Source organism: Ptiloglossa arizonensis, chromosome 5 (assembly GCF_051014685.1).
Source record: "Ptiloglossa arizonensis isolate GNS036 chromosome 5, iyPtiAriz1_principal, whole genome shotgun sequence".
NCBI lineage: Eukaryota > Metazoa > Arthropoda > Insecta > Hymenoptera > Colletidae > Ptiloglossa > Ptiloglossa arizonensis.
In genome coordinates, this window is record NC_135052.1 from 4,516,681 (window position 1) to 4,531,534 (window position 14,854).

The window sequence follows — 14,854 nt, forward strand, 5'->3', positions numbered from 1 at the left end:
AAAGAAAACGAAATCACTTACCGAACGACCCAATATTAAACCTATCGATTTCAAAAAATATTACAACGGTAAATTTCGTATTAAAGTGGATGGGATTTGAAACATTTTAGTAAAGTGCCAAGATAACTGTCGCTTTGAAAAAATTGTTAATTCCGTGTATTCTAGAGTTTTGTTAGGATATTTCAAGTTCCATTTGCTCTCGCATTGCTGCCAGTTTTCAATTCCCATTTATTTTAACACGAAGCTAAGGGAACGGATAAAACTTATTGCTGCAATATTTTCCGAGAACCGATAGAATGGGGTTCTTAAACTTTTCGAATCGTAGAACAAAAAGTATCGTTGAATTTCCAATCTATCGTACACGTTGTCTGCGATGAATTGTTTATTCTACACTTTGTCTGCGTTTAAACGGATAATCGATAAATGTTAACAAAGAAATCGTTGTTACCGACTGTTTAGAAGATAATGGCGTAGATAATGCTTCCTACAGTCAACGTACGGTTCGTGACAAGCAGAACGAGGTGAACTACAAATAGAAGTAAAATTCAGCAAAGATGGTGAGATACGGACAACTGGTTGAACGCTTGTAACGATTTAATGTCTAAATTAGTAGTGAATAATCATCCGTTTCGCGGTCAATATGTGAGTGAGGATTCATGAGTTTGCAGCTGTTAGGAATAAGTGCGCGTCAATTTGGAGAGCTCGACGAAAGTCGTGAAAAACGAAGGTACGGCAGGATGCTTTGTTTATGGAGATCAGCTGTGTTACCAAACATTCGTATCGCTTTCGCTGCTGCGTCTACGACGCTTCTATTTTCGGCGAATAAAGGTCAGCCTAAAGCAAAGACAAAGCGATGCTCGACGCTCGACGCACGAACGATACGTCGTAAGCTGGACATTGATACATATATCCAATGAATCTCGACTAGATTTCGGAAAAAAAATATAAAAAGCGAAACTCATCCTATCGGAGAGTCGATTATATTTTTTGTCACTTGGTTGACCGACTTCTTGTTTCTGACTGTTTCTATCCAGCTATTATAAATATTATTCGTATGTCGTGTTTCGTATTTCTTGAAATAATCGATGTAATTTGTGAGTAATACGAAATTTGTACAACATCGAGTGCTATATTTCAATGATATTCATATGGTAATTTCGTATGCATGTTTCTAAGCGCGATTTAAAATCTATCGATTCCAAAAGTATATTTGAAAATATTAGTTTTTCGTATACGTAGAGAAAACAAGCAGAATGACCCATCGTTGCATTGGCAATCGATTGAGAAACATCTTTGTTTAATCTTTAGATAAGAACTAAAGGAATTGCTTATGATGCAAGAAAATGCTAGACAAAGAAGGGTTTGCGATAGCCTTGTTTTTTCTTACTTATATTAAGATATAATAGAGTAGTTAACGGATACATCCAGTTGTATCTCAAATGGTGTCTACGAGTTGATTTGGTGGGTGGCTTACGTTTTAGATGCTTGTGGAGCAACCACTGACCGGTAGTTAATTAATCTTAATGACATGAAAGAATGAAACGAGAAACTGTCATTACCTGTGTAGAGCCAAACCGACGAGCAAAAACGGTAAGGCTCTGTCATATAGGATATTCTATATTCGACGTATCCAATTGCATATCCTTTCCCTTGTGATATTTTGTAAATATATTTTTCTTCTATACGTACATTTTTTTTTTTATTCGTGTAAAAATACTCTCTTTTTTCAAATTCTGGTAAAATCGATAAAATTTTTAAATTTATCTTGTTCGTCGCAACAGTTTATTTTAATCTGACGCTTTACAAATTTTGTGTTTCTCTTGCAAAACTTACAAAAGATAAATGTATTGCAACTTTTTTTATCTCAAAGTTGCAAAGCGGACTTGAAAACAGATTATGTTTGTAGATGACAACGGTATTAGATGGCAGTTATCAACGTATGGAGCCGTACGATGGAGAGGAGGAAGATGGAGAAGATGACGACGAACACGAAGAAACACCTCAAGAGTCTGGCGTTATAATTCATGTAGTACCAGAAGGGAACAAAGCCAGATGGAATCACATAGAAGATCTGGATTCTTTTTTTACAAGAATGTACCATTATCACCAAAAGCATGGATTCGCGTGTATGATGTTGCAAGAAATGTTTGAACTAGGACAATTCATTTTTGTAGTTACATTTTCGACTTTTCTCTTTCATTGCATCGATTACTCCGTACTATTTAAGTAAGGTTTTGCAAACAATGCGATACAAGTATTATTAAGAATAATTGTTTATTGAAACGCGATTTGTTTATTTTTTAGGAATAAAGTAACCAATAGCACTTCGCACAAAACATCGATAAACGACGCCATATTGTCAACCAGCGAGTGCACAGCCTCTATGAATCCGATCACGTGGATTTGTATTTTAGTAGCCGCAAATTTTTGGATTTTACGTTTGATAAAAGTTTTATACCATTTCACGCAATTTTGGGATATAAAACAGTTTTTTAATACCGCTCTCAAAATCAACGATTGCGACTTGGATAATCTGACCTGGCACGAAGTTCAAAAGCGAGTCAGAGAAGTGCAGAAAGAACAAGAAATGTGTATTCATAAAAGGGAGCTTACCGAATTAGATATATACCATAGAATATTGAGATTTAAAAATTACATGGTGGCTATGATAAATAAATCCTTGCTGCCTGTACGGCTCAAAGTCCCTATTATAGGAGAAGTTATTTTCATGACAAGAGGACTAAAGTACAATATGGAATTGCTTTTATTTTGTAAGGTTTTACATATTTAGATACTCATCGATTAAAAATGATACTCGCTCCTCACCGTCGACTCTTTTTGCGTAGGGGGGCCGTGGTCTCCGTTTGAAAACAATTGGCATCTCAAAGGAGATTACAAGAAGCTGAACAAAAGGCAGGAACTTGCAAGAACGCTGTCCAAACATATCTTGTGGGTCGGAATAGCGAATATTGTACTTTGTCCATTGATTCTACTATGGCAGATACTTTATTCCTTTTTTAATTATGGAGAGGTGAGTATTTTTATTTTCTTCCGACAAATGTCTCATTCGATGTTATTAATTGTCACAGGAATAATCATATCGGAAACAATCTCTGTCTCGATCACAGATCATCAAGCGAGAGCCTGGAACTTTAGGTTCGAGAATGTGGTCTTTGTATGGTCGATTGTATCTTCGTCACTTCAATGAACTCGATCATGAATTGAACGCACGACTAAATCGTGCATACCGTCCAGCTTCAAAGTACATGAGTATATTTACATCCCCCGTTATGACCGTTATCGCGAAGAACGTTGTTTTCGTGGCTGGAAGTATATTAGTAGTTCTGTTAATATTGACCGTATACGACGAGGACGTGCTAACGGTGGAGCATGTGTTGACTACCATGACTATACTAGGTGCAATAGTAGCAGGAGCAAGGGCATTTATACCCGATGAAAATTTAGTTTGGTGTCCTGAGACTCTTTTAACCGCTGTCCTAGCGCATACACACTACAGACCGGACAGCTGGCGGGGCCATGCTCATACTCAATCCACGAGAGCGCAGGTGGCACAACTATTTCAGTATCGAGCAATTCATCTTTTAGAAGAATTAGTTTCTCCCTTACTCACACCGTACATTTTATGCTTCCATATGAGGCAACGAGCCTTAGATATCGTCGACTTTTATCGCAACTTTACGATCGAAGTCACAGGAGTAGGAGATGTTTGTAGCTTCGCGCAAATGGATGTACGAAAACATGGAAATCCAATGTGGCAAACGGTGACACAAAACACCATCGAAGATCGTAGTGCGGGATATGATAATCCATACGGCGTGGACCGGGAGAAACTTAATATTCCTATGTCGAATCAATACACGCAAGCGGAAGATGGAAAAACTGAATTGTCCCTTATACATTTTACTTTAACGAACCCTGACTGGAAACCACCGAGTCACGCTGAAAATTTTGTGATCGCGTTAAGGGAAAGAGCTAAGAAGGAAGTGCAGTGTATACACAGCGAGATCAATCCTCTCTCGTCGAGTTTAAATAGCTTGTCCGGTCTGGGACCTGGTGTAAGTATCATATCGGAAGAGAAGTCGCGATTTATCGAATTTCAAGATCTATAAAATTTCGTTCTTTCTATCGTTTCAGTACAATGACATAGTATCGAACATTATTCGAAGTACAATGGTGATTCATCAAAGTATACCAAGTGCGAGCAACGTATTCGTGAATCAGCCCAGTACGTCGTCCGCTTCTGTCGTGATAGACGAATCGCTCAATGTCAAGTCGAATATTTTTCCGCACGCGATTCGTCGCGGCTTGAACAAAACAGAGGGTCCAATATACAATGAAAAAGGATTCCTTTATGGATTGCAACAAGGAATGTCGCATCAATCTCTAGGCACGTCGGTCTTTGAATCGATTCAACAATTGTCTGCAGAGTTATCTGCACCGGTGGAATTGAGTGCTGCCGATATATCTTTGTCTGCGTTGTACTTGCATGAGCTTCATCACAGACAAGTATGCATGACATTAATCTTTTCGATAAACAATTTCTACCCTCGATATCAAAACGATTCCGAAACGTTCAATTTTCCTTCGAAATTACAGATTCAGAGAAGGGGCTATGACGAAATGGCCACAAAAAGTATATGGCAGCGAAACCCCGTTCAGGAGCTTGCTACGCTTCCTGAAATTAGGCAAGAGAGAGCACCCTTGCTGTTACATCAGGATTCCTCTATAAGAAACAGTAAAGAATCGAAATATGATTTGAACGCTCATTTGAATAGCATCTGAATAATTCGTGCAGTGATATCATCATCTTTAAGAAAATAAAATGTTTTTATCCGCTTTACAATTGCGACGACCTCGTGATTTATTTTATTATCAAGAGTATAGCTTCAACGTTTAAGAATCTGTGTTATCGATGTAAATACAATACCGAAATGTTGCTTGACTAGACTGGCGTAGGAAGGTCAACGATTTCAAAGAATGCCTACTCTAACGTCGAAGGCCTAAGTACGAGTATATTTTATGCGTAAAACGTCTACGTTTATGAGCAAAAATTTCTCAGAACATTTGTTTCGGGTGACATTAGCGTTAGCAATGTGGAAACACCTATCGTAATAATCGAAACTAATCATAATCCTTCCTGCCTGAAATTTACAACACAAAGTTGCCTTCTCTCGAAACGTTGTTGTTTACGCGTTACAAAAGGCAACGAGCTGTGTAAATTTTTTTAGAACACAACCGGAAAAGGGATATTCTTGCGTTCAATTGCAAAATATGAATCTTTATATGTGGTAATATCAACTCTAGTTTCTAATACCACGATTCTCTAGTCATATGAAATTAACCGCGCGCCATAGCATAAAGGATTATTTATTTGTTAAATGTAGTTGCTCGATAAACACGGTGGATGAACGTTAATGGCTAAGGCACGCGAGAAATCGCATGTAAATACGCGTCTTTCCATATTCTGAACATTGTCACGGTCCAACTAACGACCTCGAGAGTAAATTTTATTCTTCTTGAAAATGCTTGCGGGTTATCGCGAAGCATCAGTTAGGGACGATTTAGCTCGTGTTTATTCTTTGTTATGCGCCACTCTCGTTGCGCAATAACTCGTATAATTGCCAACTTTTAACGGCATTAAGTGACTACGACTCATACTTTAATGATCTTTAAACAAAGTAACGCGTAACAAAAATAAATAAGAACCTAGTTTTTGCTAGGAAAATCTTATTCTATGATTCTATAAATAAATATATTCTTTATAGAATATATGATTCTATAAAGAAAACTATTAATATTATTAATAATAATTTAAGGGTTATCTGTAATTTTACCATTATGACAAATAAATACGTTTCGTAATAAAACCTGAAAAATTTTTTGTTCGCATGTGTCTACGTAAGCATCTAAATAGTTCCGCGTACAATTCTCCGCACGGTTTAACAAACGAGCGTCTAAACATACGACTGACGAACAAATGGTAGTATTTGTAAAATATGAACACTCACCAGGGCTACAGAAATTCATTAGCAGACTCGATGACGGGAGATGCGACAAAGTATAATCTACGATGCAATCGAAATATCAGCGAGAAGATGACAAAAAAGGATTTCGTATACGACATCCGTCCACCGATTCAGAATTCTAGGAAGGTAAGTTGTGGTAGTGTTCATTGTCGCTGGTCATCTTTTCTTCCGACGTATTTATACAGTGTACACAAAACACTTCCTCTTGCTTGTTTTAATCGCGAATTTGTCCGAAAATCAGACATGAAACGAATATCATTGACGAATATGTATAAGGCAATAGAACATCGAGAGAACATTTGAAACGAAGGTGACGCTACCGGTACAAGTCAATATGGCGTCACATTTACGCGCGGAAAATTTACAACGAATAACGAAACGAATACCACGAAATTTTAACAAATCACAATAAATTCACGATGCGTGAGATCTGGACTCATTCAACGACTAAACCCGTGATATTAACTTGCTTCTACGAGATTACGAAAAATACCGTATATCGAAAACGTTCGAAACGAAATTGTCGCTCGTCGTTTGCCCGGCTCAAACGATTTTGTTCATACTACGCAGATGCGCCACAAACGGGAGACCCACTGTTATTGGACTAAGGTTCGTGACGTATCTACCAATCAATAGTCGCAACGCGTTTCGCGCCTTGCATACATCTAACTATTATGGACAGAATCGGTAAAAATTTGCTTATAACAAATTAATTTGAAAAAATTTTTGCTTGTAAACACTTCTTACAAATATTTTATGAAAAAAATGTTAAATAATTCGCTGTTTTATGATATTTCATTTATAAAGTACAATTACATCGTACAATGCACACAAATATCACATACATGCCATGCACTCTCCAGTACTTTTTAATGCTCTTCAAAGTTATGTCGATCAAATAAAAAAAAATCGCTCTCAGAATTATCTTTATTCCTATTTTTTAATTAATATTTGAAATGAAAAATAATAATATAGTTTTGTTTCAGATGATGTTGATAAACAGATTATGTATTATTTATTACATACGTATCATTACATTTTTATACACTTGTGTATATATTGTGTAAACAAGAAATGCAAAATATTGCTTGCGTGTATCACAATTCATTCTTATAATGATACGAACAAAAAGTATTTTATAAATATTTAATAACTTATTATACAATTAAAATATCATAGTTCTAATAGTTCTGACGTCGTAGTAGTGACTAGTATTCTTGCTCAAAACGTAATGATATATATTTAAGAAACAATAGTTTAATCCTTGAACTGTTAATCAATTTTCAAAAGAAATGGGCAACGAAATGATATAAATATTTAGCAATGAACTAACCGAATGAATTTTAAACTAATTTTGAATATAGGTAGCGCCCTCTATGATGAATGCTCAAAGCCCAAGAATCCTTTGCAATAAATACTATACAATACACAATGCATATTCACGTATTGTATTTTTCTTTATACATTTACATAATTGTACACCGTATTATGCTTTACGCGCATTGAAATAATCTTGTGATTTTTTTACTTATGGATTAATATTGGTCCAAAGCTTATTTTCTTAACGAATAATATCATTGCTGTGAGAAGTACAGTATCGTTTAAACTATTTCTTTACAAAGTTAGGTGGTTTGCCGTAGATGGCGCACCAATCTTTTTATGAAAGTGGCGTCATACAGAGGCGTAAATGAGAACTATTTCTTCTTGCCACAAGTCTTCTCGCTACAAACTTGGTCGACATACCGTTGAGAGCGCCCTATGTACTACGATATCAGTTTCGTGGTTAAAACTAGTGACGGAAGTAACGATGACGCATCGGACAATTAAACGTAATCCCAACTTTTAATTTAAACTGTGCGATTAGTAGTTTTTATTTAGTACATAAGATATAGAAGTATCGATTGTTGTTTGAAATACTATGGAATAACTTTTGGCGCTATTCACTTCCGTCCATAAGTCAACGTACACGTGGTAAACGTAGAGTACAAACGAATTGACATTGTGCAACGAATTTCAAACTTTAGCTCGCGTTAACTTTATTAATCCTTTAAATTATTGAATAAATGTAACGTACAATGCATGTTAACACTTTATCAATGTATTCGCCTTATTCGAAAATGTTATCGATTAACATTTTAACTTATTTGACCCTAACCTTTCTGTAATATTCACCGCAACTCTTTCGTTGATTTTTTCTTATAATTTAATTTACGTATACAATTTTACAAAATAAGATCACTTTAGAAAATTGTACGTCTATTGTAATTTAATTTTCCAAGCTGGACAGAAAAATGTCTAGTGACTTATGGACGGGAAAGTATGCATAATAATTCCCGCTTCCAAGCAACAGATCATTCGGATTACTCCTAATTATACATTCTTAAATGTGTTTCACGAATGATATGAATAATGTATAATTAAAAATAATCCAAATGTAGTAAGTAACTTACCGTTACTTGAATCTGAGGTAAGAATTGTGCCTTGAAAGCGTGAATTACTGTACACGACTACTATAGTAAGCTGAATTTACGTCACTTGAGAAGATTACGGTTCACCCTTATTCAAACGTTCACGGCAGCGTAGTACTATAAATGCAGCAAAACAAGTAACCTTTTGGTAAATAGAAAGCATGCTCTCCTTAGACGGCGTAAATTCTGTTCATATTATCACAGACGTACGGAAAGAGAAAGAAGGGAGGAAGGGGTTCGTTTTCTAAAGGTCCGATTTTACGGAACGTTAAGTTACGACTTTTAATTAAAACAAATAACATTGAATATCGCAAAAACTTAAATGTTCTAAACGGACGATTAGTTTACTTACGCTAGGCCTCGTATGTATCGGGTGGTTTGGAAAGTCATTTCGTTTTTTTTCCTTTTTTTTTTTTTTGTGAAAATGAAATACGATTTTTTTAAAGTGTATAAACATTTTATTAAATTATATATCCCCCATTTTGAAAAACGAAATGATTTTTCGAACAACCCAATATATTGTGTTGTTTAACAATCTTGATTAACGATCGTTCCAAATGCTTTATTTTTGAAAAATCGGTCCTTTTTGTAGACTGCAAAGAATCGATTCACTTTCGAGGAACATTAAAATATTCGTCGAACTCGTGGTAGGGGAGAGCGGAGTCAATAATACTACTAGGTTGTTCAATAAATTTTGTCGTTCGATAAAATTTATTCAACAACCTATTACTTTGACTTTGGAATACCATTACGCAAAATCTATCGCATTTATAACAAAAATTCTTGTACAAACGTATTACTTAATTATCTGACATTCTTGAGCTACAGCAATTGTGGTACGTCAAGTAATATTCAAGATATTAATAAAAAAGTGGTAAGCGGAGAGAATGTTCCGGACACCGGGACGACATTTATTTAACTAAATTGTAATTACAAGCGAAAGACATTCGCTTCTTTCTACCTCTAGTTGAAACCTGTTGTAACAAAACTTTACGAAACGATTGCACAAATTCACGATTGAATTCTGTATGTGGATTTTTTCCGCTCTTCGTTAAAAATTTTGTTCCAAGCCCATTGTTACAGTCATATTAATATCTTATTCTCCAATTTTTACTCTTTTTGGGTAAAAGTTGTAACGTTCCAATCGCCTCCGACTGCACTTGTGAACTTTAATTAAATATTTTTATTAACAACATGTTTATGAATGCCAAGTGACGATCAGCGTTTCTTTAAGAAAGTTCAAATTGAAGTTTTAAAGCAAGAAACAAGAAGATATTTACCAAAAGAGCGTTTATATCACATTTTTAAAATAACAAGAAAAGTTAACTTTTGGGTACTGCAGAGCTATTTTCTTCGTTGTACAGATTTTGCATCTATATAAATACGATAGACGAGCGTGTTCCAAATATCATTCTACACTGTATACCTGAAAACTTGTATTAATATTTATTCTATATTTCGAGATATATGCAGTGTCACTACCACCTCAATGTTTTACCGACCCCGCTCTAGATCGTCACGGGAAATTCGGAGTCGGTTTTAGAGTAAATACAATGATTGCTAGTCAACCAAAAGCATTTGCAACGTGTTCATTTCAATCGTGGAACAATTCGGGACCAGAATCGAAACCAAATTGACGGATAACAGATCCGACTAGGCGCGTTCACGACACGGTTAATCCTGATCTTCATATATCTCAAGAGGATTCAGTTCGTGCAATTAACTCGCGACAATAACAATACCAATCATAGAACTCGTGAGTTTCACGTGATATTGTGTCGCATGAAAATGGACTTTAAGGGGAGACGTTAAAAAATGGGTAAATTTCGCGAATTTTTTTCCCAAGCAATTACTAAATGAAAAATGTAGTCCTTCTCAGAGAATCTAAATATAACTTTCAGCTCCATTTAAGAATTTTGCAAAAGTAAAAATCGTACAAAATGGCGAATTTATTCGCTGTTCACAGAACCCCTTCCGGTGAAACATTGTTTGTTGGCCGTCATAGTTGACAAGAACTGGAGGGTTTGAAATAAAAAAATACTATCGATTCATAAAGTAGAGACTATTACCTAAAATGTAGCTTAGGCTTTTTCCAAAATTATAATAATTGTAAAAATGGTCGAGGTTCGAAGAGAAAACAATCGTCTTTATCGAAAAGAAAACGACTTTAAACGTTTATAAAAAATTAAATAATTGACATATTAAAACAATCGTACGCTAGATTGTAGAATACTCTATGGAGAATATGTCTATAAAATTTGAAGTAAATCGGATGTGTAGTTCCGGAGATTTCGTGTCGGGCAGGTTTGAAAATATAGTTTTGAGAAAAGCGTAAAACTCGTTTAAAAAAGGATCACTTCCTCTGCTACCCTTTTCGCGTATCTGTGGTGGTAAGGGTAGAATCGTTTGAGCCGAATGTACAGTAACGCCTTCGCATAATGTTCAATTTTTCGCTTGCACAATGTCCCGTAGTTATTCCGAACCATTTAAGGGGGATAACTAGGATGCCGGACCAAAAAATTAGGTGATACTCGCAGTTTCTTTTTCAGTTCGGTAATTTCTTTTTATTCTAGATTAGTAACATAAGAGTGATCGATTCTTCGAAGAATAATACATAAATGAGAACACTGGAAACTATTTATTCCATTTCAAGTTATTTTTCATTCGTTTCGAGCATCCGAGAGAAATAAATGTCTGATGATAAATTCGAGTAGCGTCGTTACCGTCGAATCGCGATTCTTTCTAAATGAATCATTTCTAACAAAAAGGTTCTCGTTTGAAGTTAAAGTTCGCTACCGAAAATAATCCGTAACTTCGTTCTGTCGATTCGAGTCTCGAAATGAAGCTTTCGAGATCAATATTTTTCAATCGAAACGCGAAAAGAAATTCTCGATGGAATTTTTTCGCTGTGCCAACACTTGTCTCCGGTGTGCGCAAAATGTGGACGAGCTAGATAACGGGAGCAATTTCCTGGAACGTTACCACCCTCGCAAAATGTCCTTTCCTGAAACGTAACCGCCCTCGCAAAATGTCCCGACGCGACCACGAGCCGGGACATCGTGCGAGGTGTTACCGTACGCGTCTTCGATACACGGACAGTTTCGTTTCTGACAATGAGAATCGGTTTTATACCGCAAATTGCGTTTAATAAATAAAGAACGTACTTTTAGTTGGAAGAAGGTAAATTCCCAATCGTGTTACCACTACAGCTGCGACGTAAGCAAAGTTCGGACTCGAAAATACCGCAGTACACCGTGATCTCGGAAAAGAGCAACTACGGCGCTGGCGGCGAGGTTACGAGCGTAAGTAATTTTATCGCAGTTACTATAGTTTTTTATTCGGCGTGCACCTCGATGAGCATTGTGCTCGATACAAATGTCATACCACAATACCAGGAAACGAATGAAACATCGATGTTCGTCGATATACGGGGTGTTCCGTGCAACTGGTTAAGCTTAGAATATTGTTCGTTAGAAATATTGCATCGTTAGAAATTGACAAAAATGTCACGAGGCACGACGAAATTGTATCGAGTGATGCGTAACCTGGATACAATTTTATTGCATTTTTATGCATCGGTGTACACGAAAAGTGCGATTCAGCCTTTTTCTTAAATGGAATTTTATAGTTTTAGCTAGACCGATCCATGTAGTCTTTCAATTTCTACGAAACAGTACCGAGATACTTATGCTCCGGATCTAGTAGTTTAAAAATTATTATTAAAATTTGATAGATTACATTTCCGCACGTTAGCACACAGTATATTCTCGTATACTATTACGCGTTGTAAACTACACAGTCTAATGTTCGCAAACACTGATAATACAAATCGGTGGAAAACTTAACTTTGTCGTCGGTAAAGATTCATAACTCACAATCAGTTTTCAGTGGTGGAGAATCATGGCTACCAGTTGCGCGGGACACTCGGTATATATTATTTGGTTCGAGGCGTATAAGTACCTTTTGACGTCACGCTACTTTGTGGTTTTGACTGATGATGGAACAAACACCGTAGATTTTAGTCTGTAAGTTCTAAAATTGTTTTTGGTTTCTGTACGTAATCCTGACCTTTTAAAGCTCAAAGAGATCTCGCGTTCGTGCGTATTTTACACACGATGCATCGCACTAGAACGATGCGCTATGTATACTTACAGATGTGTGTGTATCGTACGAAGAAGGGAAAATTAGTCCTGGGAACGTGTGCTATTGAAAAATACAACGCAGACTGTACGAAGTAATTTTTTTCGCACAATTTCGTCTGACCTTATACGCCACGAAATTTCTTCCAGGACTGTTCTTTCGTTCACTGTACGATACATTATAGTCCGTAAGTCACCAGAGACTTGCTCGTGTGTCTTGGAAAATGCAAATTAAGATACAGACAGAGTTCTCTGAAATACTCCAATCTTCTTACCTTGCTCTATCGTATTTATTTATTTAGAGTTATTATTTTACTGTAAAAATTTAAATGCATGTATTCACATGTTCTGATTAATTGTGCAGTGAGTTCGATTGTACGCGTGTATAGGTCACGAGAAAAACATGTGAGAAATCAGAGAACTTGTAGTGAATATTATTGGAAAATCGAAGTGAAGTTAGTTAAAGAATACGAAGGGAATTAACGGATAGAATCAACTGGAGGGTTCGTTTCCGAACGAGTCGAATACATTGATGAAAAATTTCTTACGTTCGCTAACATTTAAATGAGATTTTTACTATACAGTGTTTACAATTTAAAGGATTAATGTGTTTGATTTCGCGTCAGTTTGTTCTTACTCTGCATTTACTAAATTACCTGTAATTTATGCACGGCGATGTTGCATACTTGGATACTAAAATATTTACAGAGTGTTTCTGAGAGGTAGTTTGAATCTTTGCAGGCTTGTAGCACTCTCCAGAATAAATGAAAAAGAAATTCTTAATCGACGTAGGCCCGCGAATCGATACTTTAGGAGTAAATAGCGATCTTTTACTTGGATAATAAAAGTTCTCCAGCTCGGTGTTCCTTAAACTTTTTTGCCCGCGGCTCACTTGAATAAAACTCTGCTAGTTTCTCTCATAATAGGTCGTGATTCTGACAGTGAAGCGAGCTCACAAATCGCGTTTCGAATTATAACATTTTGGAGCGTAAATTAAATTTCTTAAGTCATCGATATCTTCAAATATTTAATATTTGCATTCGTTGCAGCCCGTGTGGAGTGTTCAATTTTCAATGTTGACGCACTGCGAAACAAAGAATGCTCTTAACTGTTACAAAACAACACAAAAACGGTTAAGTATTATACGATAGTATAAAACGATGAAACGATACAATATCGTATCGTCTTCGATAATCTCCGTTTACTGATAACTAACGCACTTGTCATCGAAGTAGAGAATCGTCGTTTACTCTGAAAGTATTCATCCACGGAGCTGCTTCGTCGAGCCGATTTTCATCGATTTTGGCAATTATTACGAGTCTTCGTTGTCTCGTACCACTTTTCGGAAATATTCCGTATTCTGTCATTTCTTAGACGAGACTAAATAGTCGAGCGTTTGAATGCCAGCTTTCAGAGCAACGACCATTGGGATTCAAGTGCAATTTATGTCGAGAGCAAATTGCCACTTTACTATCGTTATCGACACACGTCAAGTTCCATCGTCGAAGATATTGCAAGTACTGTTACTGGATACTACTGGAGAACGAAACGATGGACGAGCACATCGAAACCGCCCACCGAATCGATCCAGGTATTATAACAAACGTCTGATGCGTGTGTCGACTTTTTCAATAAGATTTCAGTGTATCAACCTATCGATTCACCTTTTATTTTCCAAAGATAAAACTCGTTGCTAAAGAACCGGTGTCTACTGTGCTTTTCGCAAGCGCGGAAATGATCGGATACTCAATCGTGCGTAAAAATCGTCGAAATTATCGATCGAAAGATGCTTCATCGTCGATCAACGTGAAAAACTATAACTGCGAGGTCGAAAACTGAATTATACGATAACGATTAGCGTTTCGTGTGCACAGCGAAAAATTTCGGGGCAAAGAGCGGAAGCGTATCCACGATATAATATAATACGATATAAAATACGTATAATACTCAAGAGGCGAGGTGCAACTGAAAGTATTATTATGAAATTTATTTGATAAAATTTAGTTGATAAAATATAGAAGTGGAACATTAATGACAAACGATGAGCAATATAGAATGGATAACAATGAAATTGAGAGAAGGTGGAGACACTGGGAAAAGTGTAATAGAATAAATGCTTTAATGTTACTTTTAAACGATGTCTAGGCTAGGGGTTGCGCGACCGAATTTTAAATACAATTCATTGTGTGTTTAGAATATA

The 14,854-nt window shown here is 36.3% G+C and overlaps 2 protein-coding genes across 6 annotated transcripts; both read left to right on the plus strand.

The window, feature by feature from the left end:
- The first annotated feature begins 500 nt into the window (after window positions 1–500).
- Window positions 501–4,870, plus strand: Atg9 (autophagy-related protein 9). 5 transcript variants are annotated; one of them, XM_076312063.1, is made up of 8 exons: window positions 501–885; window positions 1,482–1,590; window positions 1,907–2,226; window positions 2,305–2,771; window positions 2,847–3,031; window positions 3,129–4,076; window positions 4,156–4,527; window positions 4,618–4,870. In XM_076312063.1, exons 2-8 carry the CDS (start codon window positions 1,537–1,539, stop codon window positions 4,801–4,803), a joined length of 2,532 nt encoding a protein of 843 aa, XP_076168178.1. In that variant the 5' UTR covers window positions 501–885; window positions 1,482–1,536; the 3' UTR covers window positions 4,804–4,870. The 5 variants fall into 5 exon arrangements, with proteins under 5 accessions (XP_076168178.1, XP_076168177.1, XP_076168176.1 ...); XM_076312062.1 differs by having other exon boundaries at window positions 501–828; XM_076312061.1 differs by having other exon boundaries at window positions 501–727.
- Window positions 4,871–6,017: 1,147 nt separating this feature from the next.
- On the plus strand, window positions 6,018–14,265 carry LOC143147482 (uncharacterized). Its single transcript, XM_076312734.1, has 3 exons — window positions 6,018–6,173; window positions 11,686–11,817; window positions 14,062–14,265. The coding sequence occupies exons 1-3, from the start codon at window positions 6,018–6,020 to the stop codon at window positions 14,263–14,265; spliced, it is 492 nt and encodes a 163-aa protein (XP_076168849.1).
- The last annotated feature ends 589 nt before the right edge of the window (window positions 14,266–14,854 follow it).

Bases quoted from the DNA above. Each gene is read 5' to 3' on its own strand.
- LOC143147482 (XM_076312734.1), top strand. From the start codon at position 6,018: ATGAACACTCACCAGGGCTACAGAAATTCATTAGCAGACTCGATGACG. The intron at 6,174-11,685 runs GTAAGTTGTGGT...ACGTACTTTTAG, and splicing joins CGATTCAGAATTCTAGGAAG to TTGGAAGAAGGTAAATTCCC. The intron at 11,818-14,061 runs GTAAGTAATTTT...TTTGAATGCCAG, and splicing joins CTGGCGGCGAGGTTACGAGC to CTTTCAGAGCAACGACCATT.
- Atg9 (XM_076312063.1), top strand. From the start codon at position 1,537: ATGAAACGAGAAACTGTCATTACCTGTGTAGAGCCAAACCGACGAGCA. The intron at 4,077-4,155 runs GTAAGTATCATA...CTATCGTTTCAG, and splicing joins TGTCCGGTCTGGGACCTGGT to TACAATGACATAGTATCGAA. The intron at 4,528-4,617 runs GTATGCATGACA...TCGAAATTACAG, and splicing joins ATGAGCTTCATCACAGACAA to ATTCAGAGAAGGGGCTATGA.